At 30.8% G+C, this 25,146-nt stretch overlaps 4 protein-coding genes, 2 non-coding genes and 1 pseudogene across 10 annotated transcripts; 6 read left to right on the top strand and 1 right to left on the bottom strand.

Moving 5' to 3' along the window:
• The first annotated feature begins 726 nt into the window (after positions 1-726).
• On the top strand, positions 727-4,436 carry LOC124841604 (Rab5-interacting family protein). 4 transcript variants are annotated; one of them, XM_088092023.1, is made up of 6 exons: positions 727-884; positions 1,796-1,851; positions 2,182-2,317; positions 2,636-2,831; positions 3,629-3,679; positions 4,118-4,436. In XM_088092023.1, the coding sequence occupies exons 3-6, from the start codon at positions 2,208-2,210 to the stop codon at positions 4,127-4,129; spliced, it is 369 nt and encodes a 122-aa protein (XP_087948149.1). In that variant the 5' UTR covers positions 727-884; positions 1,796-1,851; positions 2,182-2,207; the 3' UTR covers positions 4,130-4,436. The 4 variants fall into 4 exon arrangements, with proteins under 4 accessions (XP_087948149.1, XP_087948150.1, XP_087948148.1 ...); XM_088092024.1 differs by lacking the exon at positions 1,796-1,851 and adding an exon at positions 1,454-1,473 and having other exon boundaries at positions 729-884; XM_088092022.1 differs by lacking the exon at positions 1,796-1,851 and having other exon boundaries at positions 733-884.
• A 2,172-nt stretch (positions 4,437-6,608) lies between these two features.
• Positions 6,609-7,097, top strand: LOC148198786 (uncharacterized). The gene has a single exon (XM_088092169.1). The coding sequence runs from the start codon at positions 6,622-6,624 to the stop codon at positions 6,979-6,981; it is 360 nt and encodes a 119-aa protein (XP_087948295.1). The 5' UTR covers positions 6,609-6,621; the 3' UTR covers positions 6,982-7,097.
• Positions 7,098-11,850: 4,753 nt separating this feature from the next.
• Positions 11,851-17,013, top strand: PAPS3 (poly(A) polymerase 3). The gene is made up of 11 exons (XM_047317918.2): positions 11,851-11,980; positions 12,153-12,381; positions 12,486-12,563; positions 13,396-13,503; positions 13,684-13,746; positions 13,829-13,990; positions 14,180-14,293; positions 14,533-14,595; positions 14,685-14,987; positions 15,910-16,074; positions 16,408-17,013. The coding sequence occupies exons 1-11, from the start codon at positions 11,889-11,891 to the stop codon at positions 16,633-16,635; spliced, it is 1,605 nt and encodes a 534-aa protein (XP_047173874.1). The 5' UTR covers positions 11,851-11,888; the 3' UTR covers positions 16,636-17,013.
• Positions 17,014-18,039: 1,026 nt separating this feature from the next.
• Positions 18,040-18,111, top strand: TRNAW-CCA (transfer RNA tryptophan (anticodon CCA)). Its single transcript has one exon. It is a non-coding gene; the product is annotated as a tRNA-Trp (tRNA).
• A 1,299-nt stretch (positions 18,112-19,410) lies between these two features.
• On the top strand, positions 19,411-19,482 carry TRNAW-CCA (transfer RNA tryptophan (anticodon CCA)). The gene has a single exon. It is a non-coding gene; the product is annotated as a tRNA-Trp (tRNA).
• Positions 19,483-20,055: 573 nt separating this feature from the next.
• LOC124841631 (cell wall / vacuolar inhibitor of fructosidase 1-like) lies at positions 20,056-22,397 on the top strand. Its single transcript, XM_088091626.1, has one exon. It carries the CDS (start codon positions 20,770-20,772, stop codon positions 21,388-21,390), a length of 621 nt encoding a protein of 206 aa, XP_087947752.1. The 5' UTR covers positions 20,056-20,769; the 3' UTR covers positions 21,391-22,397.
• A 172-nt stretch (positions 22,398-22,569) lies between these two features.
• LOC124841622 (uncharacterized) lies at positions 22,570-25,133 on the bottom strand (annotated as a pseudogene). Its single transcript, XR_015779773.1, has 4 exons — positions 25,089-25,133; positions 23,961-24,881; positions 23,045-23,189; positions 22,570-22,920 (listed from the first exon to the last, which is right to left on the bottom strand). The product of XR_015779773.1 is annotated as an uncharacterized LOC124841622 (transcript).
• Positions 25,134-25,146: the final 13 nt, after the last annotated feature.

Here is a 25,146-nt window from a genome sequence, read left to right as displayed (position 1 = left end):
AACATTGAAATTTAAGCTGTAGGGAAAATATTTAAAATGATAGATTAAATGAGACAACAAATTAAGAAAATAATTAATTATACAAATAATAAATTATAACGAGTATTAATTGATAAATCTTACCGTTTTCTATCATTTGTCTCTTAACTCAATATTTCAAATATTAAAATCATATTTGAAATGCAAAAATTAGAAAAATATAATATCTAATATACTGTTATGAATAAATGATTGTTAATTAATTTGCAACCATTAATTAATTACTTTTTTACAAGATTTAACTATTTCTAATTTGAGTTTATTCTTGGGTTATAAATAAAATTCTTCCTCCAAAAAAAAAGATACACAAAATTAACTTTTATTATCTCTTATAATCTTTAATTTTTTTTTCTCTTTATTATCAACATTATTTATAAAATATATTTCTTAATAAGATAACTAATCGTAAGATTTTCTTCTTAAAATGCTAAAATTTTAAATTTTCACTACTTTATAAGAAATTATATTAAATAATATCGATTGAACTCAATTACTTTTTAAAAAATTTATATTATTTTAAAAATATTAAATAAATATTTAAAACTTAAAAAAGTACTTTTCTTTCTCAGAACAGTACATGAAACCCTGTATATATTTCACGCAACCGGTTGCAGGTATAGTAGTATCACAACCGTTAATTATAATATATAAATATATATCTAACGGTTCCAGATCGAATTTCATCCGTGTGTCACATTCCGGAGATTCCACCCTGTATCTTCAAGTTTTGAAGATCTGTTAAAATTGACAAGAAAGAAAGGGCTAAGGAGTAAAAGGGTGGTGTAAAGTGTGTGTTTTCTGCGCGCACAGCATCAATAACAATTTCTCAAACAGCGTCGCAGAAGGTAAAGGTTTTTAGGTTGTTCGTTTTTTAAATCTGGTATCGTTGTTTTTGTCAATCTCTGATATTTCCTTCCATCGGATTTCATTCGCAATTTCGATTCAAATAATGGCAATTTCCGGTCGATTTTTGCTGGTTATTAGGAGACTGCCTTATGTATGTGTGACGGTTCTGTGCTGAACTAAATTAATAATTTCTGGTTAAGTGTTGCCGTAGGACAAAGCTGACGCACTTGATCGGGATTTACTTCCTGCATCTCGCTGAGACTTTCGCATTGGTGTTTGTGTGAGTTGCGGGAGTCTCTGTAGCTGAATGTTTGATTTCAATTCTCTATGTTAGCGCTTAGCAAGTATTTTAGCTGAACTACATAGGCCACGAAACCCTAAATTGTAGCTTTTAATTTTATTAAATAGCCGTTATCTATTATTTTGTTTTTGTTCTTGACAGTTTGTGCATTATATGATATGATATATACAAAGATATATATGTTTATCCTTTTATTCTGTTAATTTTTCTATGGGGTTGAAATTTTACTTGAACACGGGAGTTTATGTGCCAATTTTGAATGTTCAGGTGGGACGGGCAGCATTGAGGTATACTGAAATTTGATACTAAACAATTTGGGGATTTTGAGAGTTATTATAGTTGGCTTTTGGGACGATTTGAGTTCCAGTTGTTTAATTTTAATTTTGTTTTCCCCTTTTTTGTGAGTCAAGCGACCTAGTTGTTAGTGACGCAACTAGTTAGGTCAGTGGTCGAGAGTTTGTGGCTCATCTTCTTTACATTCGACCATCCCTTTGAAATTACCTGTTGTTAACCTCAGCGTACTCTTGGATATTGAATTCAGAATTCAACTGCATGATTTAATATGTATTATTTCTACCAAAAATCATTTGACTCTGTTTCTATTTACAGAAACACATTACACTAGGCAGATAGGTATGGCTGTAGGTGGGATGGGCAGCATTGAGGTATGCTGAAATTTGAAGCTAAACAATTTGGGGATTTTGAGAGTTATTATAGTTGACTTTTGGGACGATTTGAGTTCCAGTTGTTTAATTTTAACTTTTTTTTTCACCTTTTTTGTGTGAGTCAAGCGTCCTAGTTGTTAATGACGCAACATAGTTAGGTCAGTGGTTGAGAGTTTGCGACCCATCTTGTTTACGTTCCACCATGCCTTTAAAATTACCGGTTGTTAACCTCAGCAGAATTGCTCTTGGATATTGAATTCAGAACTCAACTGCATGATTTAATTTGTATTATTTCTACCAAAAATCATTTGACTCTGTTTCTATTTACAGAAACACATTACACTAGGCAGATAGGTATGGCTGTAGATTCAGCTTCATCAGAGAAGAAATCAAGCAATGCAGTGAATGAGTTGCTGACTTTTAATGCTGAGAATATGCAAAGCAACATGAAAACTATCTATTACAGGTTTCGTTTGACTGTTGGTTATGAACACTATTTTGAATACATAATTTAGCTTGAAATGTTATATTTGGTTTGGACCATGGAACTGAAGGGTTTTTTTTCCCTTTTTCTCTTCACCTAATTATGGAACATGGCGAGTTACCAAGCTGTTTGGGGTGTAAGTTTTAGTATGGGTGGAGTTGTTTGATTTTATCTGTATGAAATAGTCATCTGAGTTCATGGTATATAGATGGAGAAAAAGGGAACTGGTTGGAGGTATGAAAACAAACACCAATATAATGTCCTCTAAGGTATACAATTGAATCTTTTTCTCTTTTGCAGCCGAACATTTTTATCTATAATTGGTGGAGTTGTTGCGGGTATTTTGGGATTTACAGGCTTGAAAGGATTTGTGTTTTACTTACTTCTCATGGCACTTACTTCACTTGGGCTCATTGCGAAAGCAAGTTTTTCAACCCACACATACTTTGACTCCTGGAATCGAGTGCTACTTGACGGCTTTCTTGGTGGCTTAATGGTATGTTGTTTATGTTCATTTCATCTTTCTTTTTGCTTGGTGTATGGGACAGTTTATTTTTTACTAAAGAAGAAATTATTTTGGATAAGATGGTTAGAGGCGAATACAACAAAAGAATGAATATCACATGAAAGAAAGGCACACAGTTTAGATTAGCCGAATTTATGAAGCATGTATACTAATGATACCCTGTAACCCAGCTAATGAGGAGAACTGCCATCTGCTAAACTTAAGCTCTAAATCAATGCAAGTGTAGGAAGATCTTTTCCCTAGAAAAAAAATAAACATTGTTTTTCAGCCAGAGACATCAAGGAATAGCATACCTAGTGTACTACCAGAACACATAAGCTTTATAATACTGATGCTCTCAAGCCAAACCTCTGAAAGAATTTAATTAAAAGAAAATGCTTCAACACTAAAGGTACACGTACACTAAGCACTCACCAAAGATACACTTGCTGATTAGCTGTTCAGTAATGAAATAAAACAAAGAAATATTATAGAATTTTTCAAAGTTGGAGTTTCACATGACATATTTGGAGGCAAAAGCTTTGTTGGGTATCTGTAACATATCATTAGAATTTAGAATTGATCTTGTTGAACAATGCAGTCCAATAGCTCCTTGATGTTTCTGAAATTGCATACTAGACTAGCGTTTTATGTTATAATAATGAAATTTTTGGATAGGTCTATATATTGTCTTACTGGTCTTATTTGACCGGTTCAACCTTTGATCATAAGATTATGTTGGGGTTTTTCTTCTCTCTGTGATGTTTAGCACTTTTGAATGTGTTCAGCATTATAACTTTCCTTTTTATACTTCTGCAGTCGTTCGTGCTTTTCTGGACGTATCCTTCTCTTTAATAATACTTTGGTGGTGATTTATGACTGAATACTGGTTTAATTCAATTCAATAAATTTTCTCAAAAAATAGAGCACTTTTTTGTCCTCAACTGTACATAATGGGATAAGATTTTCTGAATTTAACCAGAGCATAATTTACAACTTCCAAGTTTGAAAAACAACTTGATTTGGTGGGGAGTGGGTATTTTCGTAATTTCAAGTTTTAGTAACAGGAATAACTGCCAAATGTTGAGTAAAACTAGAGAAAATTTCCGAGTTTCTTGAGGAGCAGTTCCCGTGTTAACTCAACTTGTTCTATGTTTGTTCTAAACTGTGGTTGCTCGAGTTTGGCAGTCAATAAAACACAACATTGTTCTTAACTTGCTGTGTACATCTCTTCTGTCGAAATTCTTGCCATTATGTTGTTCTTTGACAAAATAAAGATTTGCCTATGACATTGTCCACATATTTTGATGGATGGAATGTGCAAGTGTTTCAAGTGAAGACTATTTGGACACCTCTAGCTCTTACCGATCCTTACTGGAATACAGTTGCATTCTACAATTACTAGATAGCTTTTGATGATATTCTCGTTTCTAAACTGAGGTTTACTACCAGAGTTTTGTCTGTTTATGTATTATTTACAATAGTATCTCAAGTGAGAAGGAGGCTTAATGCCGTCCATTATTTGTGGTTGTCAGATTGGCTCTAGGTTATTGTTTTTGAAGTTTGTTTCCTTATATAGATTGCAATTTCGTCAAATTTTATTTTAGGCTTATTGAAATGTTAGACTTCTGGTTTTTCTTTAATAACGGAAGTGCGAATTTAATTCTGTAAATTTAATCTAGATTTTAATTATTATATCAAAGTCGTTTCTTGTTTTCTTTCGCGTAAATCTTCCCATTTTTTTTTAATTCAAAACATTCACAAATTAATTTTATGAAATGGTTGTGAATATAATGCTCAAAATGTATTGCTTAAAATATCAATCTTTCTATGAGATTGAAGCTTTCTTCTTGTCACTAGATCGTTTAAGTTTATAATATTTTTTGGTTAATTGCCCACTTTAAACGTTTGAAGTTCTTTTTTTATCTTGAATTTGTCATGATTCTTTAATCATCTCAAAAGAACGAGATTTTAAAGGTGTTCTCAATAAAAAAAATTGGGCTCGTTTGCTTGCTAAAGTTTATCATTCTTCCGCGTTCTTTTTTGCGTCGATAAAGTATAGAAAGACATCATGATGAGTGTTATTGTCTTTTGTTTTGGATTAGGGTTCGAGGTTAAGTTTCTATACGAATAACCTTCATATTATAAGCTTAGTTCAATGTTTTATTCTTTGGTTTTCTTTTTCTTTTGGTAGGATTGAAAAAAATATTTCGATATTAAAGTTAGTGTTTGATCAGTAATAAAAAATGCATAATAAAAGTAATTTACTGAATGTCAAATCTATATTTATAGATTGAGATGAGTTTTTAATTAGTATAATTTAATTATGATCTAATTTTATAATAACTGAAATTAGGATTAATATGATTATTCTTTTTGTTAATCTTGTTTGTGGTTTTCCTATAGTGAAACAAGGTGTGTAGACGGCTTAATCTATGATTAACCGGGTAATTATACTGTACATAACTTCCTATAGTGAAACAAGGTGTGTAGATGGCTTAATTTATGATTAACCGGGTAATTATACTGTACATAACTTCCTATAGTGAAACAAGGTGTGTAGATGGCTTAATTTATGATTAACCGGGTAATTATACTGTACATCTTTGATGTTTCGACCATAGAATTTATGACCAAAATTTAAATATTTTAAATGCCCCGTACTGCTTAAAAAGCTAATTATACTTTAAGGATTTTTTTGGCAGTTTTACCTAATTATTTCGTTGGATTTGTAAAATTGCACAACGAAAATGGTGTTAAGCTGTGTGTTTTAATTCTCAAACTTTGAATTTGATGAGTAATGCAAAAGGACGCACGTAAGATGAATGTTTTTTAATGATTTTACAAGAGGAAGGTAAGAAATGAATCCATGTGACATAATCAGAAGGTTTGAGAGAAACATGTGAAAGTCACTGTACTTAGATGGCCTGCCAGTCCACATAGAAAGCGCAGATACCTACTGGTCCAAATAAAGATATGATATTATAAGTATTACTGGTATTTATTTTTAATTAAAAAATTATTTTACAAATATGATTTTCATGCCTATAATTACAATTTATTGTGGTTAATATAAGTAGAATTTAGTTTTAATCTTTTAAATAAAATAAGGCGTCAAATTTGAATTTTTATAAATATAAAAATATAATTTAAAAAGGAAAATTGATTAACTCAATGTTGGCACGATTGACTTATAAAAAGGGAGTCCAGGCATGGATGCGTGGAAGGATATAAAAAGAAGGTTAAAATTTGAACTAAAAAAATGAGAAATTCATGTTATTTTTTCATGGAATTGTATTATAGAAAAAAGAATGATAACATGTTTGAGTGGAGAGTGTAACAGTGGCAGGTGACTATGTTTATTTCGGTTTGATGTAAAATTTCATTCATATTTTATCTTTAAAATTTGATGGGTATTAAATTATAAATAAAACTAAAAATGGGAGAGAGAAATACTTATTATAAATTTTGATATAGCTATGTCAGTACATAAAAAATATGTTGCTAATATTTTTCATTTCAGTAGTACCGAAGATGGAAGGAAAAGTAAAAGGTGTAAATTAAAATAACCTACTTTATATTTTAAATGTAATGTATATTTGGGCAACAGAGCCTTTTTATGTAGACAATATTATCAATAACATATGGAAAAGTATACTCACGATTATCACGTAATTAAAAGAAAAAAAAATCTGGGGAGTGGAATTTTGGGTTTAACACGTGTTAAATCATGTTTGTGTAGTTCCTATATACGCCCCCACACATAAAAGAAGACTAATAAATGCTCAACATCACAATCGAAAGTGAAATTGTAAGGGAAAAGGATAAGAGGGAGAATAAGAAAAGGGTAGAAGAGGAGAGGAGGATGTGGTGGTGGTACACGTCAAGTTTCCGGTGGCCGGATTTAAACCTTTCGGTGCCGTGGTCGATTTTCAGGTGGCCGGAGTTAAGCCTTTCGGTGCCGTGGTCCATTTTCCGGTGGCCGGCGTTGGACTTTTCGTATTGGAACGTAGAAGGCGTGATTCAGTGGAACTTGTCGTTGGTTGATGACGTGTTATGGGCCTTGATTACGGGCCTTGAGTCCATAGCTTTGGTCGCCTTGCTCTGCTACTTCTTCGTCTGTTGTGGTTGTACTCTCTAATCTAATTCTCATTTATTTATTTTGTTTTTCTCTCTATATATATTTTATATTTAAAAAATGAATTGTAGTTAATATATTTCTAAAGTTGATTGTAGCGGAATTTTATCCTTTTTATATGTGTTGTTGTGCTGTGAATTTGGTAGCTTTGATAACTTTTTGGGTTGTTTTGGTTCTGCTTGATGAATGACAAACGGATAAAACCAGTTCTTTAATGAGTTTCATTTTTTTTTTATTTCTTTGAATGTGCTTGATTATTACAGTTTCAGCAGACATTGTCATATTAATATTGCCACTATAAGTTTATTGATTTTATTATACTTATAATAAAAGTTACATTTGCAATAGTTTATAATTGATTGATGAAGTAGGATCAACACACCACCTTACTAACACTGACATTTATTTCCGCAAAATAAAATTTTAGTTTATCATCTAAATTTTAGGTTTTTGATTTGATTTTCTATATTTTTTTTAAAAAAATCATTTCTCAAAGAAAAATTACGTGTTTTGTTTGTCAAAAATGTTTTCGTTACAATTACATATATATTTAAATATTACGTAACTTTAATGGTTATACCTATTTGTATTATAATTGATGTGTTTAGTTAGTTTGTAGTGTTTATCTGCAAACTAAGCTCCACCTCATAATTAAAAATACTCAAAACTTCTAGATTCCTTGCGTTTTTTTTTTCAACGTTAAATTTAACGGACTTGTCACATCCAATTTTTTGCCCTGAAGTAGGCACCATACCGAATTTTCTGTCGGCAAAAATCGTGTGTGAAAAAACTTAATCCAAACTAAGCACATTCACTGTGATTTCTTCTTTCAATAAATAATACTTATGATGTAGTATTTATGGCAAGTGTAAAATAAAAAAAATTAAGGTAAAAATAATATATAATTATTTAAATTTGAATTCTCACTTTTCCAATCGTGAATATCGCATTAACATGTATTTAATTCTATGTAGTATTAGTCAATATTTTTTAATTTTGTTTATTATAAAATTAAAATAATTTGATAGATTTTTTTGAATGAATATAGTTGTACTGATTGAATTATATTTTTAATATTTTAAAAATATTAATTTTTTTATATATTATTCTTAAAGTATTGTGCTGGCTAACCTTATTAGGAGATTATATAAATGTTTGGTAAATGAGATTCGTCGGATTACTTTAATATTATTTATTATTATTATTATTTATTAATTATTACTATTATGGTTTTAGTTCATAAAAATGAAAGGATTATATTTCAAAAAAAAATTAAATAACATTTTTAATCTCAAAAAGTGGGGACCTTTTTATTTTACTATTACAAAATTGCTGATTTCTAATGTTCAAATTAATAAGGAAGTAATAAAATTAGCATGAAATTTGGTTTTGACGTTGCAAATCCTGATCTACCTCTTCATTATTCTCCAAATATTAATATAGTTTCTAGTACGTATCGTATGTGGTAGTATATGGAAAACTTTTTTAAATCCAAAAAAAAAAAAAGAGTTAATGTTGGGAATCACACATTTCAATTATGTTATTAAAAATCTATTAATAATTTGTCTTCACCTAAAATTTTATTAAAAAATTAAAATGCAAAATACAAAACATGAAAAATTATAATAAATTATTGATAGAAACTACACTCTACCATAAACCAATTATACTTATTATGAAAAAAATAAACTAAATAAATATATTGATGAAAAACGTCAAATTAATAATTTTTCCTTTTACAAAAATACATATCATCTTTTTATAAAATTACAAAAAAAATCACTTATTAATCCAAAAAATCTAACATATTAAAAATTATTCACTTTCCAACTAATATCTCTAAAAGTCTTTTCTTTCAAGCATGTTCCAAATCATAAATGATGTCCATAAACTCAACATAAATATAAATATGCATTCATAAAAAGCTAAAAACTATCTACATATTCATCTAACTTTCTTTAAAAATATTAATACATGAAACCATATTAGAACAACTCTTAATTAGACTATTAATATTTACTTTAAGCTAATTTGTAGATGAAACTTGTCATATTTAAAGTTTACATATGTTTTTGAAAATATTTTTATTCTACTCTTTCAAACCATTATAACACTGCAATTTCCTTTGCATAATCAACCCAAAATAACAAAAAAAGTAAGAACATTCAAAGAACTATTAATAAAGGAACGACAATCTAGATGATACATTCACAACTTTAGAAAACGAAAAGAGGATGATTCAAAAACTTAGAATAAGAAAGAAAAAAGACATATGAATGATAATTGAAATAGTTTCGAGATAGAATTGATTATCAATAATAAAAAAATTGATAAGTACTTTGATGGGAAAGTGTAATGACAAATAAAAACAATATATGAATCGGAGTCATTAGTCAATCTTCACTCACATTATCACTTTATGAATGAAAAGATGCAAACTGATTATGAGAGGAAAACATAGAAGTAAGATAAAACGAAAATAAAAAGATTTTTTATCTCTGCATCCCTGTAGGATACGCAATGCTCGATACTCTAACTTTGTTAAATACAATGGTAATGATATCATTTCATATAGCATTGTCAAAAGTGTCATATTAATAACTGAAATCATTGAACATTAAATTAAAAAAAAAATACATATTTACGTAGATTAAAACGAAAATAGCTAACATACTTATAGGAATTAAAACAATAAGTGAGATATTTAAAAAAGTTGGAAACAAACATATTATATTTATAGAGAATAAAATAAAATAAAATGCAAAATTTCCCGGATTAAAAAAATAAATGTACATAAACAGAAGTACTATGTTTACAAAAAGAAAACAAATTAAGCATTATCCTAAAACTAATATTCAATCACAAGAGATTTTAGGTAGAAGAAAAACTAGATTTAGGTGATGATGGTCTTGAGTTTTCAACTTATGTGCTGTCATAATTAATTGAAGGAGGTAAAGAGTCTAAGGTGATAAATAACTGTAATAAATCAGGAAGAAGTTTGAGTGAGAAGTAAAAGTCTACGCATGGAATGTAGTTAAAACCACATTTTCAACTCAAATATTAATCCTCTATCACATTTTTTGAAGTTATTTCTCAGTCAATTTATTAAGTATATAATTTCTCATGTTGCATGTACTGTTTTTTATTTTAATATTTGTAAATATGTTTATTTTGTTAGCTATGTATTTATGTTATTTTTATTTGAATTCTGGTAAAATATTTCATTTTTTAAGTTTAGTCTTACAAAACATTCGTTTATATATATATATATATATGTGTGTGTGTGTGTGTATATATATATATATATATATATATATATATATATATATATATATATATATATATATATATATATATTCTTTTAAATTTGTGTAAGTGATGCATTAAATTTTAGGAAAGAGAAATCTTTATTCTATTAAATCAAATATTTTTTAAGACTTGTTTAGTTATTTCTGCTCATTTTTAGTATTTTTATTTATTATTTACTTTTTTATATAATAATGTCTCAATTTTAATGTCTACGTAAACCTTTACTATGTCTTTTTTATGTTAAATAGTTAATAATATCATTGTTTTATTATCAGTTTTCTTTTTTATAAAAAAATATTTAATTAATGTTTAAAATAGTAAAATGATAGATAAAAAAAACACAAGTATAATCTTACAAAACAAAAATAAAGATGAAATAAAAATTTCAAACACATTATGAACAAAAATTACCTTACTTTAAAATTAAGGACAATATAGTGAAATTAAGGACACTCTCATTATCATCAAGCTCAACAGATTAAGCCGATAAATGGAAAATGCTTAACGGATTAGTTCACATCATTATTAAGTCAACCATGTTATAGTCAAAGAATACGAACTGTTTCATGTAGCTAATACTTTAATATTGTAATAATATTATTATGATTATATCTGGTACTTAACTTTTAATAAAATTAATTAAAAAATATGAAATATATGGTTTAAGTTGATGGACTAATAATTAATAATTTTTAAAATTTAAAACTGTAGATCGTTGATAAAAATAATTAAGGTGCACTTTTTTTATTTATTTTATTATTTTGTTAACAATAAAATACAAATAAACACGTTGAATGTTAAGATTAATGTTATTTTTTTATATTAACAATAAGGTTTAATAAAATGAGATTCATTAAATCTGATCATGACTACATAAAAATTATATGAAATATTTGAAATAAAAATGATTTGAATATGTGTTTAATAATTTTTTTAATAAATTTTAATGTGATAACAAATAATTAATGGGTAAGATAAAATGTCAAAGTTTACAATAATGTTTAACATAATCGTATTTAAATGAGTTTGTCATCTTATTTTTTTTATCTCTGTGTTAAAATTACCAGGTTTTGATATAATTAATACAAAACAACATTAATATCAAAATAATATAACTATAATATTATTTTATATTTTAATAAAAACATTTAATAAAATTTAATTAAAAATATCTAAATTTATAAAATCTAAAAGTTTTAATTAAATTTATTGTATTTATGTATAAAAAATAATAATTAAATAAAAAAGTAATACACATATTTATAAAATACTAAGTCAATAAGATTAGATGCTACATTAATACTTATGAAATGAATGTAGTATATTTAATGCTTTGTTAAATATAGTTAAGTACATTAAAGCTTATTAGAAGTAATAGCAATATTTTGATTATACAATAAAGAAGAAAAGAAGTTTTGGAGAGTAGAAAATGGTATCAATCTGAGTAGTCATCCTCAGTAGTGAACTGACAGTTGGCTTCAAAAGGTATTGCCACGTAAACAATTTTTTTTTTATATAACAAAATATTCTTCATTTAAATAACAGAAAGATAGATCTTCGTTAACCATATTTACTTCCCTCTTATTTTTGTTTGAAAAAAAATGCAAAATGCTGCCATTAAACGCGTGAACGTTAGCAGTTTGAAGACTGGGAGTGCACAGCAAAAGAAAAGCAAGAAGACAGATAGAAGAAGGTAGTGCTATTGCTAAACATAGGTTGCAATGTTCTTATTCAGAATGGTCGCAACGGAAAACCGTTTTCTTTGTGTTTCTTTTTTTGTTTTTAGAAATTCGTATAACGACCGAATCGCTGTTTCTTTTTATTTTAACTTTAATTTTAATTCGTTGTTTTATTTTTGGGTTTAGCAATTTCGGAAAGAGGTTTTTGTCATCTTGCATGGAATTTCAATCCCCAACTTCTCGCCCTACCAGCAGTGATGTCGTTTTGAACCACCATCCACCATTTCCGATCATTCACCAGTTTCTGTTGCCGCCGCCGCTGCTGCCAACGCCCTCCACTGTGCTGCTTCCGGTACCTTTCAACCCCTCACTTTTCTTCACGATGGATAATCAAAGGTCCATATCTCTGCTTCAGGTAAACCTTTTTGGTTTTGGGTTATTTTTTTTTTTTTTTGGGGTGTTTGGGTTTTATTTAAAGTTTATGACTTTTTGTTCTGGGGTTTATTTGAATATACGCAGTTCATGGTTGATGAAGGACTTGTTCCGTCTGTAGAAGAGGAAGATAAACGAAAAAGTGTTATTCGGAAGCTTAAACAGGTTTTCTTGTGCAGCATTCCCCTGCTTGTTCTTAATGCGTGGTTTTTACTGCGACCTTTTAATTCTTTGTTTTCTTTTCGAATGCATGGATTGCATTTTGGATGCGTTCTATGTTTTCCTTGAAGGTTGCTTCTTTATTTTTTTTTACCTCAAGCTTTATTTGCATTTTCTTGATTTTTTTTCCTCGTGTATGACTGGAAAGTGTTTATTGTGTACGACAACATTGTCCTTACTGGTTACTTCAACTAGGTTTTGTTTATCCTAGAAAGAAGTGTGTGTTTGGCGATGCATTCTGAATTTAGTTTTTCACGTTTGAAGCGAGGAGCTAGCAGTTTCAGCAAACGTAATAATGTCACCTTAAAATTTTTTACCAGTAAGCATGGACAGAAAATTTATAGAAACTTGTCGTTGCTTGTTGTTTTAATAGTAATAAATTGTTTTAGGTAATGAACTATTTTCTGTGTAATTTATATTAAAAAACCAATAAATAAGTAGATTTATTACTTAAAAAGATGTTACTTTGTTCGTAATAGTGGTAAGATTTTAAAACTGTGCGAATTATTGAACTCATTTACTAATGGCAACACTTCAACAAACAAGTGCACATTTTCCCAACAAGTATAACTTTTTAATTTTGTGTGAATCCAGGGATAAAATTTAGCAAATCCCTGCATTTATTATCTGTTTCTTTAAATTTAGTTTTCTCAATTTGCATCATGATATTTGGTTAGGCACTTACAGTACTATCTTGATGGTATTCCAATTAATCACAGATCCTGCATTTATATTTTATTATCTAATTACCTTATTTATCATGCTATTCACGTTGCAGGTAGTCTCATCGTGGATCAAGAAGGTTGCATGCCTGCATCAACTACCAGACCACCAAATTGCTGTAACATCTGCCACAGTATTGACTTATGGATCTTATGGCCTCGGAGTAAGTTCTTCCATTTGTTAATCCTGTACCGTTTGATTTTCTTGGTCTATAATAAGATGAGAAATAAAAAAAAAAAGTAGTCGTATCAGGATTTCTCTTAATTTGCTTGGATGTGATTGTTAAACTTTTTCACATATCTAAAGCTTGCTTTCTCCTTTTTTTACTTTCAATAATGTTTAGGTTCACAGTTCAGGTTCTGACATTGATGCTTTGTGTGTTGCTCCTTTCTTTGCTTCAATTGCAGTAAGTTAATTGTGTTTCTCTTGTGTATCATTCCCTTAGGCTCAGTAACATTTGCCTTAATTTTTACTGATGATCTATACAGGAAGACTTTTTTATTGTGTTGCACGACATGCTTAAAAGAAGACCTGAAGTATCATATATTCACTGTGTCAAGAGTGCAAAAGTCCCTCTAATGCGATTTAAATTTGAAGGGGTTTCCATTGATCTTCCATATGCTCGGCTTAACGTACTATATGTTCCTGAGGTCAGTGTGAGGAAACATGATGCAGTTCTCAAAATGTGAAAATACATTGACAAATGTTAGGAGTTTTGCATGTGTGAAGACCTTTTCCAATCATTATGCTCAATATTCCGTCAAATTAATGTCATTGCCTCTTTGCGCTATGCATTAAACCATTTTTATGGTAAACAAACAATGCCGTTTATTTTGCAGAATGTTGATATATTAAATCCATTTTTCATGAGGAATATTGATGATACCAGCTGGAAAAGTTTGTCTGGGGTACGAGCAAATAAATACATTCTCCATCTAGTTCCTAATATAGAGGTAAGGTGCACACCAATAATTTCTTTTCTTAGTAAAAGAGAATAGCTAGATTCATAAGCAATTGGACAATTATCTTGATGATCCAAAGGATGTGAAATACATCGATTTTTGTTGACGTTCTTTGAGTTGAGGATAGGCACTAAGTTCCCTTTATATTTGGTTCCATGCAAGTGGGGGTAGTTTTGCTTTATTGTTCTTGTGCATTATCGTCTCTTTAATGCAACTCTCATGTATTTCAGAAATTTCAATGCATTCTACGATGTCTTAAACTGTGGGCAAAAAGGCGAGGAGTTTATGGAACTGTAAGTGCATTTGTACTTTCAAGTAATGGTTGCTCTTATAACTGTGCTTTAATTTTATGCTTAACATAAAGTAATATTTTCCTTTGCAGTTGCTTGGTTATTTGGGAGGAGTTCATATGACAATTCTTGCAGCATATGTTTTTCTGAGACACCCTGATGCCACCTTAAACGCTCTAATTATGCACTTTTTTCAAACATTTGCGTTTTGGCCCTGGCCTACACCAGTGATGTTGCAGGAAGGAATGTTAACAGTTATAGATGGGATAGAGACACGGTCCTACATGCCTATATTTCTGCCATCTAGCCGCTATGAGCATTGTCATACAAATATTACTAAAAGCACTTTCTTTCGGATCAGGAGTGAGTTTCTTCGGGGACATGAAATGACAAAGGTATGTTGCGTTGCTTAAACCACCTAGGACTCCTTTTGATATACATTTTACTTACCTGTGTTATACACATTTTCCAGAGTGACTTACCTGTGTTATTAAACACATTTTCTGGGGTGACTTAATCATAATGTTGTGTGGTAGAATCCACACGGTTTATATGGCTGCTAGCTCTTAAGAATTCTTCGATACAAAATATAACGAAAAGAACTTTGTATTGGACCAGGACTAAGTTTCTTTACGGACATAACATGACAAGGGAATGTTGTGTAGTTAAACTAGGTGTCCTTTTGGTATAAATTTTACCGGAATAATATTTTCACTTGTTGTATGACTGGCAGTAGATATATAGTCGTTCACATTATCTCATGTGGATTATATAGTAGAAAGAATAAAATACTTACTGAAACATTTAAATGATAATAAATTTAGTTAAAATCAACATAACACTCTAGAATATCAACCTGTAATTTACACTACCTTCACTTGTTGTATGACCTCTAAGGGTGAAGAAATACACTTATGACAACTTATATTCTTCTGTGTAATATATAGTATATTAGTGAAAGAATTTCAAAGCTAAAAACATCAATTCATAATATTTTTCCCCAAACAAGCTGTTAGGTCACAAACTATGTAACTTTATCTTCTATTGTACTTGGATATGCAAGGGTAAGGGCTCGCCCTTTTTAAGCTGAAAACGATAAATAATAACTAAACACTTTGTACTAGATCAGGACTAACTCTATTCGTGGACATAATGCGGCAAGTGTATGTTGTGTTGCTTAACCTAGATCTCTTTTTGGTATGCATGTTTCTTACCTGTGTTGTTATTTATATTTTATCCTGAGCGACTTAATCACAATGAACTGTGATGATCCTATTTAAATAAGTCTCTCATTTTCTGTATCTGGCTGCATTGAAGGATATTTTGAAGCCAGATTTCCTCTGGGATAATGTATTCGAGCCTTTCCCATACACAGAAAGATACTCCCGATTTCTCAAAATTTGTCTCTCTTCTCCTAACCATTATGCACTGGTAGAATGGGTTGGCTGGGTAAAGTCACGCTTTCGAGCTCTTCTTTTGCATGTAAGTAGCTCAAATGGTAAATTTTGTTTCTCATATAATTAAACTCAATTTTACTTTAGAAGTGACTATGATCCATACCATTCATTATATCACACTGGAGACGCTTCACTATTTATTTGTAAATATTTTTCTTTTACGAGACATGATGCTTTCCCATTTAGACCATAACTATATTAAGGTCACTTTTATGGGCTTGGCATAAATATTTATGTTGTAAAAATATCCTCTGCTGCTGTTAATTTTAATGTTACTTTTGGGAACCTCACTCATAATGATGAATCAATCACGAATGAATTTTGTTGTCATTTCCTCATATAGCTTTGTTTGCTGCAGCTGGAGGCTACTCAAGGATTTTGTGACCCTAACCCTACAGAATATGTTGATAGTGAGAAAACAGAGCCAAATGTAGTTTTCTATTGGGGTTTGAAATCTAACAAGAATAATTTCCTGGACATCGATTCGGTAAAGGGGGAGTTCATGAAGATTATAAAGAATGGCTATGAAGGTTCTCCTGGGAGGATGGAGATGTCCATCCTGTTAGCTTCTCAGCTGCCAAATTGATGATAAGAAAAGGAATCCGGGCTTCCATATTGCCTTGTTTGCAATGTTTCACCAGTTCCAGTGAGGATTATAGTGGCTAGATCTATTTTATTTTGATTTATCTGCTATCTTGTTGTACTATAGACCTGTATATTCTTGTTCCCCTTTCGCCACCTCTTTTTGTCTTCTAACTTCTGTAGGGTCATAGGTTTACTTAGGAACACCAAAAGGATGAGTAGTCTTTTAGTCTTGCAGTAGATGACAGAAATTTTTGAAAAGTCAAAAGAGTTACAAGGGATTGGACATGTAAAGTGAATAAACCTTCTTTTTCCTTTCAAAATATAGAGTTAGATAAATCAATGATTAGTTTGAACTTGGAAATTTATCACTTGCTTGTTTAGTCATAGTATTTCAAGATACTAAGAATTTTAAGACAGATCAATAATATAGCTCTGAAAGAATTAACACATCATATTTATGTGTTTTTAAAGCCATTAATTCTTAATATAGAGTTTGATAAGTGAGCCATTTATTTGGCATGTCAGTAATATGAATTTCTCTAGTGTGTGGTCACATTTCACCTTATTTTCATTAGTTAGGCTATTGAGTTACTTAGTTTTCTTGATTTATTTTCTCAGTATGTTATATTTCCTTTATACTATTTTAGTAGTTTCAGCTACTGTTTGAATATAATGTTTCCTTTATTATCTTTAAGTTATTTTTACATTCCAATATAACTCTAACTAAAAATGTTAGAACAGACATTAAAGGATAAGATAAAAAGTATATTTTGACACGTAACTAGCTTTATTGATTAATTAGAATTCATTATCAATTCATCAGTTAACTGTTTATCCATTATAATTATGAAAATTAATTGCGGTAGAGATTTTTACAGTTTGTTTTAATTTTTCACAATTATTTTGACAAAATATAATATATGTATTGATCATTTTGTTTTCTATATTTGAAATATTAAAGTGAAAATTATTTTTTAATCAAATAAAATAAACATAAATTAAGTATAAAATATACAAAAAATGAAAAAAGCTCTTTATCAACTCGTTTTGGCTGTAGTATGAAAGCTCAGAAGAACATAAACAGGTCACATAATTTATCCCGAGGTATAAATTCTTTGCGTTGTCGGTCATCAATATGGTTTGATGCATATATATTTATATTGCGTCATTAATTAAAAATGTTAATTAACCTATTTTGTTATGAATGTGTTAACTCATCATTGAATATTATCTATATATATATATATATATAACAAATTTATTTGTTGTTTTCTTTAACTCATTTCACTTAGTAACTTCTGATAAACTCTAAATTCCATTATCAACCATGTAGTGCCTGTTGTTTGCTGACATATGTATGTGAAATTTGAATATATTATAAACAAACGATAAAAATAACATCAGTGGATCTGTGGCGCAATGGTAGCGCGTCTGACTCCAGATCAGAAGGTTGCGTGTTCGATTCACGTCAGGTTCAATTTCCTTTTTACATTTTCTAAACAAGTTATAACGTAAAATGGTTCGGTCCAAACTAAATGAAAAGTTAAGTTTTTAATTATTGAGAAACTTTGGATGTTAATTACAATTAGCAATTGATGATATCACTAATAAGAGAAATCAGCTACTCAATATTTGGCAAAATAGCAAATGCCAAAGAGCATGAGAAATCTTAAAGTTTTCTTCCCTAAAATCATAAACAGGTCTCAACGAAGAGAATACGAAAGGTAAGAAATGTGCAGTTCAAAATTTATATAACAATATTTTTAATGTTCTATAGATCACGTAAACAAGATAAGTGTATATTTCAAATAGTAAATTGATAGAAAAAATTCATAAGCAATGTGATGAAGTTTGATCATGTAATGATTCCAGTAATCAAGTTTCCCCGTATAAGTATAATGATCATAATATTGAAAAAAAAATGAAAAATTATTATCAAACAGAAAGATGATTCCCAAATTTTTATTTTTTTGATGTTTTTTATGAACTAAACCCAACACAATTTATTGAGCAAGAGACAATTATTTATATTTCTTATACTCTAGACTTCACTGCATTATTTATCTTTTGACTCAAAAATAATTAGAAGATATATAAAATAAATATTAAATTTGTCATAGTACTTTGAAAAATGAAATATATATTAATCAACCAGGAGAATATGTAATAAGAGGAAAAGAAAAGAAAATTTATAAATTAAACAAAAATGAGTCCAATAAAGGACTAAGAGTATCGTCAATTGATCTCAATTTTTGTAGTGTCAAAAAGTGAGTATTTTTTGTCAGTTTATCTACTATCGTCCACAGTGCATCCTATCCATGCACACATTTTGACAAATATGTGATAAAATCAATTAAAATGTTGTCTCATTTTCATTGAGAAATATCTTACTGCTGCATCATACCTCTTATATATTATTTTTTATATTCAATTTTAATTTTTTGACATACCAAATAATAATTACACCTTTTTTATAACACATCTCCAAATTATTGTATGAAAATGAAGTGTATAGATATCAAAGCTATTGGAAATTATCGACTTGTGTGTTTCTTATTATGCTAGTGTGATAAAATTGGACGGTCCAAATTTTTTTATGATTTAATGTGCAATTCTTTTAATATGAGCGACTAACATATTATCATATCATAATTTTAAAGTGAATTTGGAATTTCATTTCCAGCGTCCACTCTCAGTTTGTCAAGTACCAAAAAGAAATTTATTAATAGTATATAGCATAAGTCATCATATAATATATTTTCCAAATATTATATGTGGATCCGTGGCGCAATGGTAGCGCGTCTGACTCCAGATCAGAAGGTTGCGTGTTCGATTCACGTCGGGTTCAATTTTCAGTTTTTTTTTTCTTTATAAGTCAAATTTGGTTTATATAAATTAATTTGTAAAATATTTATATATTACGTTAACCTCTTTGAAAAATCATTTTAATTTATAAAAAAAATTATCTATATTACAGATATTTATGAAGAACTATTTGTCTTTGGCAAATGAAAATTCTGCCTATCATAATTAGAGAGCATCAGCATGAGCAAATGTCAAAAAAAGGATTTAAAGAAAATTAATTAAAGAAAATTTATATAAACCAAATTTGACTTAAATTAAGCACAAAATAGATACATGATGAATTCGATTGTAAAAAAAATTAATTAATGTTTTTTCATGATATCATTCCAAAACCCTTTTTATTTAATTGCAATTATATTCTTATTAATTTTTTATTTATGATATCAAGTTTCAATGAATAAAATGAAATAGTATTAATTACCTTTCTTAATTAATCCAACTTTTTGTTTATTTTGGTTATTATTCAAGTTGAGAATACATAATCAGTGCACCCTCCAAGGTAGAGTATTAAAGTTTCTTTCTTTTATTGAAACAATAATTTCATGGCAACAACATGAGAATAGCTTAAATGAGTTAGAACTAACAAGAATTGAAAGTCTCAAGGAGAGAAGCAGACGACAATGTCGGTTATTCTTGTTAACTAGCACATGTCTTTGGTGCCTACTTCATGATTCGGCTTCGATCTTAGAAAAACAGAGAAACATGGGGCTGCTTTGTTTTAATGAATGAAATCTGCTAGCAAAACAGTGGTCGTGTCTGTCTCAGGCCCTCTTTTCTTTCTTTAGTTCCAAAAGAATGGTTCAATGAAGAAAGCATCCTCTAGAAAGTTCTCAAGTTTGGCTTCTTGTGGTAAAGCAGGGGACACAAAAGAACACGTGGCGTTCACCATAAAAGCCAAGAGAATAAGACACCCGTGAACCATTGCCTAAGTCACTTTAAGCAACAGATATATCAGTATTTAACATAAAAAAAAACTGCAACATTTCAATAGCATTGAAGGTCCAACAATCTTATTTTTTAGATGTAGAAATCAATCTAAGGCATTGGCATCTTCTAATGTGCTTTCTTTATATACAAAATCTTGAATATAAAACTTGTGATCACATCTTTATGTTGAAGAAAACTCTGTCAACCACAATAAAGTATGCTTGTAGAACCCTGTTGTTTTACACTAAAATTCTTACATCCACTTCATGTTATTTTTCTCTCTTTTGTTTTACCCTATTAGAAATCCATTTCTCTCTGTTCCCATGTGAGGTATATACTCCCAATGATCATTGTGACCCTAAATATAGGAGCCAAGAAAGAGCCTACACCATCACCACAAGAGAAAATGAAGAGGATCTCAAGTTGTGTGTCTTCTTTTGCAATTCAAATTATTCTTGTAGCTTCTATTTCTGTTCCCTTCACACTATCCCAACCATCTTTCCATGGGGATGGTGACTTGGTAGACCAAATATGCAGAAAAACACCCTTTTACGACCTCTGCAGCTCCATCCTCCACTCAAACCCACTGAGTCCAAAACCTGATCTCAAAGCGGTGGCCCTCTTGATGGTGAACAACATTGTGGCAAATGCAACTGATACACTGAGTTACATCGAGGGCCTCATCAAGCAGACCGGAGACCGTGAGTTGGAGCAAGCCTTGGCCTTCTGTGCCGAGTCATATATCCCTCTTATCAAATACATTCTCCCACAAGCTGCTGATGCTATAAGCCAAGGCCGTTTTGCCTTTGCCAGTTACTGCATTTCTGATGCTCTCAAAGAAGTGAGTAGCTGCGACAAGAAATTCTCTGCCACAACTCAGGCACCCTTGGGGGACAGAAACAACATCGTCCAGAAGCTTGTGGATGTGGCCTCCGCTATAATCAAACTGCTGCTAAAGGGTTGACTTGTTCATCTCTGCTTTGTCTTCCATTGCTTGCAGTTGTAGGTAGTAGCACTTAGAATCGTACTATACTAGCAGTAGGCTCTTGTTATTCTTATTCAGTAAAGGCATTTAGATGGTTGATTTTGCATAGTGTATGCTTCATCGATTCATTGTTTGTGTACTTCGAAGCAGCTCTTGATAAACCATACGATTACTTCTCCACAAAGAAAGTGCTGTGCAACAAGCATATGAATGCAACTCACATTACATAAACCAAAACATTTTCTTTCACTATTTCAGAAGTTTCTTCTTCCACAGATTGAGAGCTGTCACAAGTGTCAATGTTCTATGCTGACAAACTCAGAGCATCCTTCTCTGTTTATTATTATTTAACTTTCAGCCCCTAACTTCTTGTTTGATTGCTAGTCAGTCCTCTCTTTTATTGCACATTAAGAGGGAAATGAATGGAGGAGATTTAGAATGTGCAAGTCAAAAGTTACTTTCTGTTTGATTGATATGCAAATACGGAGAATAAAAACGTACGTTACTCATGAGAATAAGGTCAGTTGGATTGATATCTTTTCTTTCTATAGAAAAAAATAATATTAATATTGTATCTTAAAACACAAATAAATTTTTTATTGCGTTTTATATTTTACAATATCTAACCTTGTGTGGCCATGTAATTGGACCTGAGATAATAATTAGCAAAGGACTTTCCTTCAAACACAGATTGTAGTAATTTGAAATTTTTGGGAAACCAGCTTTATAATATAAAACTGATGAATACAGCTAGCTCATCCTTATTTCTTTCAAAAACAAGTCCAACTATGAGCACTTACTAGAAGCACGTTAAACGTCTCCCATTTGAAGATAAACTTTACTTTATTTCTGTTGTTGGGATCCCATATGAAGCAATTTCACGTGTTTATGCAAATAAAAGTCAAACTGGAATCGCATAAAGAGGGCCACATCTGACACCTTTTTATTATTAATTGAAAGTTAGAGTGCCACACGGCTGAACCAGAATTTTTCTTTCTGAAAAGATAAGTAATTGATGAAGCCCCTTCTGTTGTGTAATATGCTTGTTGTACGTAAAATATTTGTCACAAAAAGCACATGATTACATACCAGTTGTCTTTGTGATAACAAAAGAAACCAGAACAAATAAATAGAATCATTCATTAGCTTGGTCGCGGCTTCAAAAGAATAATCTCCAACTCTCATTGAGAATAAGCAAAAGAAAGTTGCTGACAAGAAAAGTAACACGTGTTTGGCCCAAGGCAATGGAAAATTCTAGCAGCAACGTTCTGGTTATTTAATTCACCCCAACATTGATTAATATACATAATAGGGATAAATTAACAATATATAAATAAATATATGTTCTAAAAGTCAAGACAAAGAGGCTGTAGGAGAAACAATACTACCGTTTGTCATCTTTGGTTTGAATACAGGAAAATTATATTCCTTGTTATGATAGAAGTGCATTATCCTGAACCTCTTCTCCATTTTTCAGGCAAATCTGAACCGACCACCTGCTGTACAAAACTGCAAGGTGTACCATTTTCGAATACCAGCAATGAGCAAAATTGATATTGGGGAAGAAAAATGAACCAGCAATGTGTTTTTATGAGGCTAAAGAAGGGTTCAAATATGATGCATTTGAGCTTACTCGTGAGATTCTGAACCAGGAACATTTGAGTTGCTTGCAGAAGGATTGAGTTGGTACTCAACTGAAATTAGACCTCCCTCTGATTCTACCGTAGACACAGGAGATCCCTGGAAACTTGCCACTGAGCTTGTTCTAGATGGCACGCCTGCAAAACCAACGTCTAATTAAAGAAAATCAAGAAAGCTAAAATGTTGTCACTCGACAGAAAATCAAAGAAACATGACTATTGGGAGTTTTTTTATTCCATCTAATCAACCTCTAACTTAAACAAAAAAGTAATAGATGATTGATTCATGGTGTGTCATGGAATTTATAGACTACACAAACTTCAAGAGGATCAACTATTATCAACATATAGAGAGATGAAGGAAACTGAACAGCTGGGAGCCTTGCTGCATACTAGTAATAAAAAGGAGAAATTTGAACAGTTTCATTCCAGGCAACTGGAATGAGAAAGCAAAATCATGTGACCTTCATTATCTCAGCAACTAGTTGGGCAAAATGTGATTAATTTAGACCAAAAAGAAGCAGATTGATGAAGATCGTGAAAGCATTAAAAGTACATGCAACCATAGTTAAAAGGTAAGTGCTAAAACCTTGTCTGGTTAGCCAGAAGAATAAAATCCATATGCAGTACATAATGTGGAAAAGAAACAAGTTCTGTAGAGTATGTAAAAAAATTTCTAAACAGTTCAGGTTCCACAAGATTTTCAATTAAGTTAACGATTGTCTTGATGTCTGACAGAACCATGTTTTAAATGGAAGTTTTATCACAAAATAGTACGTAAATATCAATCTGAAAATTAGGAATCGCCTGGCTTAGGTAGCAAATGCTAAACCCCTCCTACATGTTGTAAAGTGCATGCTTATAATATAGCCACAGCCGTTACAAATCTACTTTCATCCCAAAAGTTACCTTGGAATATTATCACAACAAAGAAGACAACAGTGAAAACCATAGCCAAAAAGCTGGTACTGGAAGATGATGATGATCGTGATTTAGCAATTTTCATCTTCTTCAAGGCTTTCATTCGCTCTATCCTTGCGCGTTTCAACATGGCAAGTTCAGATATCTCTCTGATTAGCTTAAGGTCAGCTGCATCCAATGAAGGAGCTTGTGGAGATCTTGGAGGTTTCGGAGCCTTCTTATTAGAGGCCTTTTTCCGTTTCTCCTTCGTTGGGGTTTGCAGTGCACGGTTCCCCGAATCTTTCCCCATCAATGGCGTGCTTGTTACTTTCATCAAATCGCCGGAAACTTCACTAAAACTTGATTCGTTGTGGATTAAACTTGGCACATCATCACCTTTGATAGAACCTCCAACAATCCCACCAGAAACCTTAGCAAATAATGTCTTTCCTTGTTTTGCATCACTTGGGACAGAGACTTTCTTTGAATCGTCTCCAATTAGTGGCAATCCACTTTCAAGATCAACTTCGATATTCCTATTTTTTACACTTTTACTATCCATCCAAGAACCACAAAACCAATTTAACTTCTCCTTGCTTGTTATCCTATAAATCACAAATATACTTGAAACTGCCTCCACAAATTCAATGCTTGAACTCAACCCATCATACAAAATGACCTCCTAATCGGATATTATGTACTAAGGGTTTAATTGCTCGTAAATCATCAAGAAGGCAGTTTTCAATACATGTCAACTCCGATTCGGATACCTTTCTCTGCTTCTCTGGCTTTTCCTAACATTACACAGATCCAAGCAATAATTGCCCAGCAAAAGTTTTTCTTTTCCTTCCCAGGGTCTATTTTCCACAAGCAATACCACTCTTTCAAGATCTAAAGATAAAAGAATGTAATCCCAGGAACAGACAGACCCTGCATCATAAATTAGAGACAAAAATTCAATCAGCTGAACCTAACCAAATTAGCAATCTTACTATAATGATACACCTTTAAGCAACCGAAATCCCCGATTCAAACTTTTAAACAGAACAGACAAAGAAACAATCATTGAGATAAAAAAAAACATAAAAAGCTTTAGGGCACAAAAAAAGGTGGAGGAAATCTAAGCAAGGGAAATACACGAATGGTTCTCAGGCAGGAAAGAAGCAACGGCAACACAACAAATTATCCCCAGAAA

Source organism: Vigna umbellata, chromosome 5, assembly GCF_029865625.1.
Source record: "Vigna umbellata cultivar VRB3 chromosome 5, Vumbellata_1.0, whole genome shotgun sequence".
Taxonomy (NCBI): domain Eukaryota; kingdom Viridiplantae; phylum Streptophyta; class Magnoliopsida; order Fabales; family Fabaceae; genus Vigna; species Vigna umbellata.
This window is presented reverse-complemented; position numbering and strand designations above follow the sequence as displayed.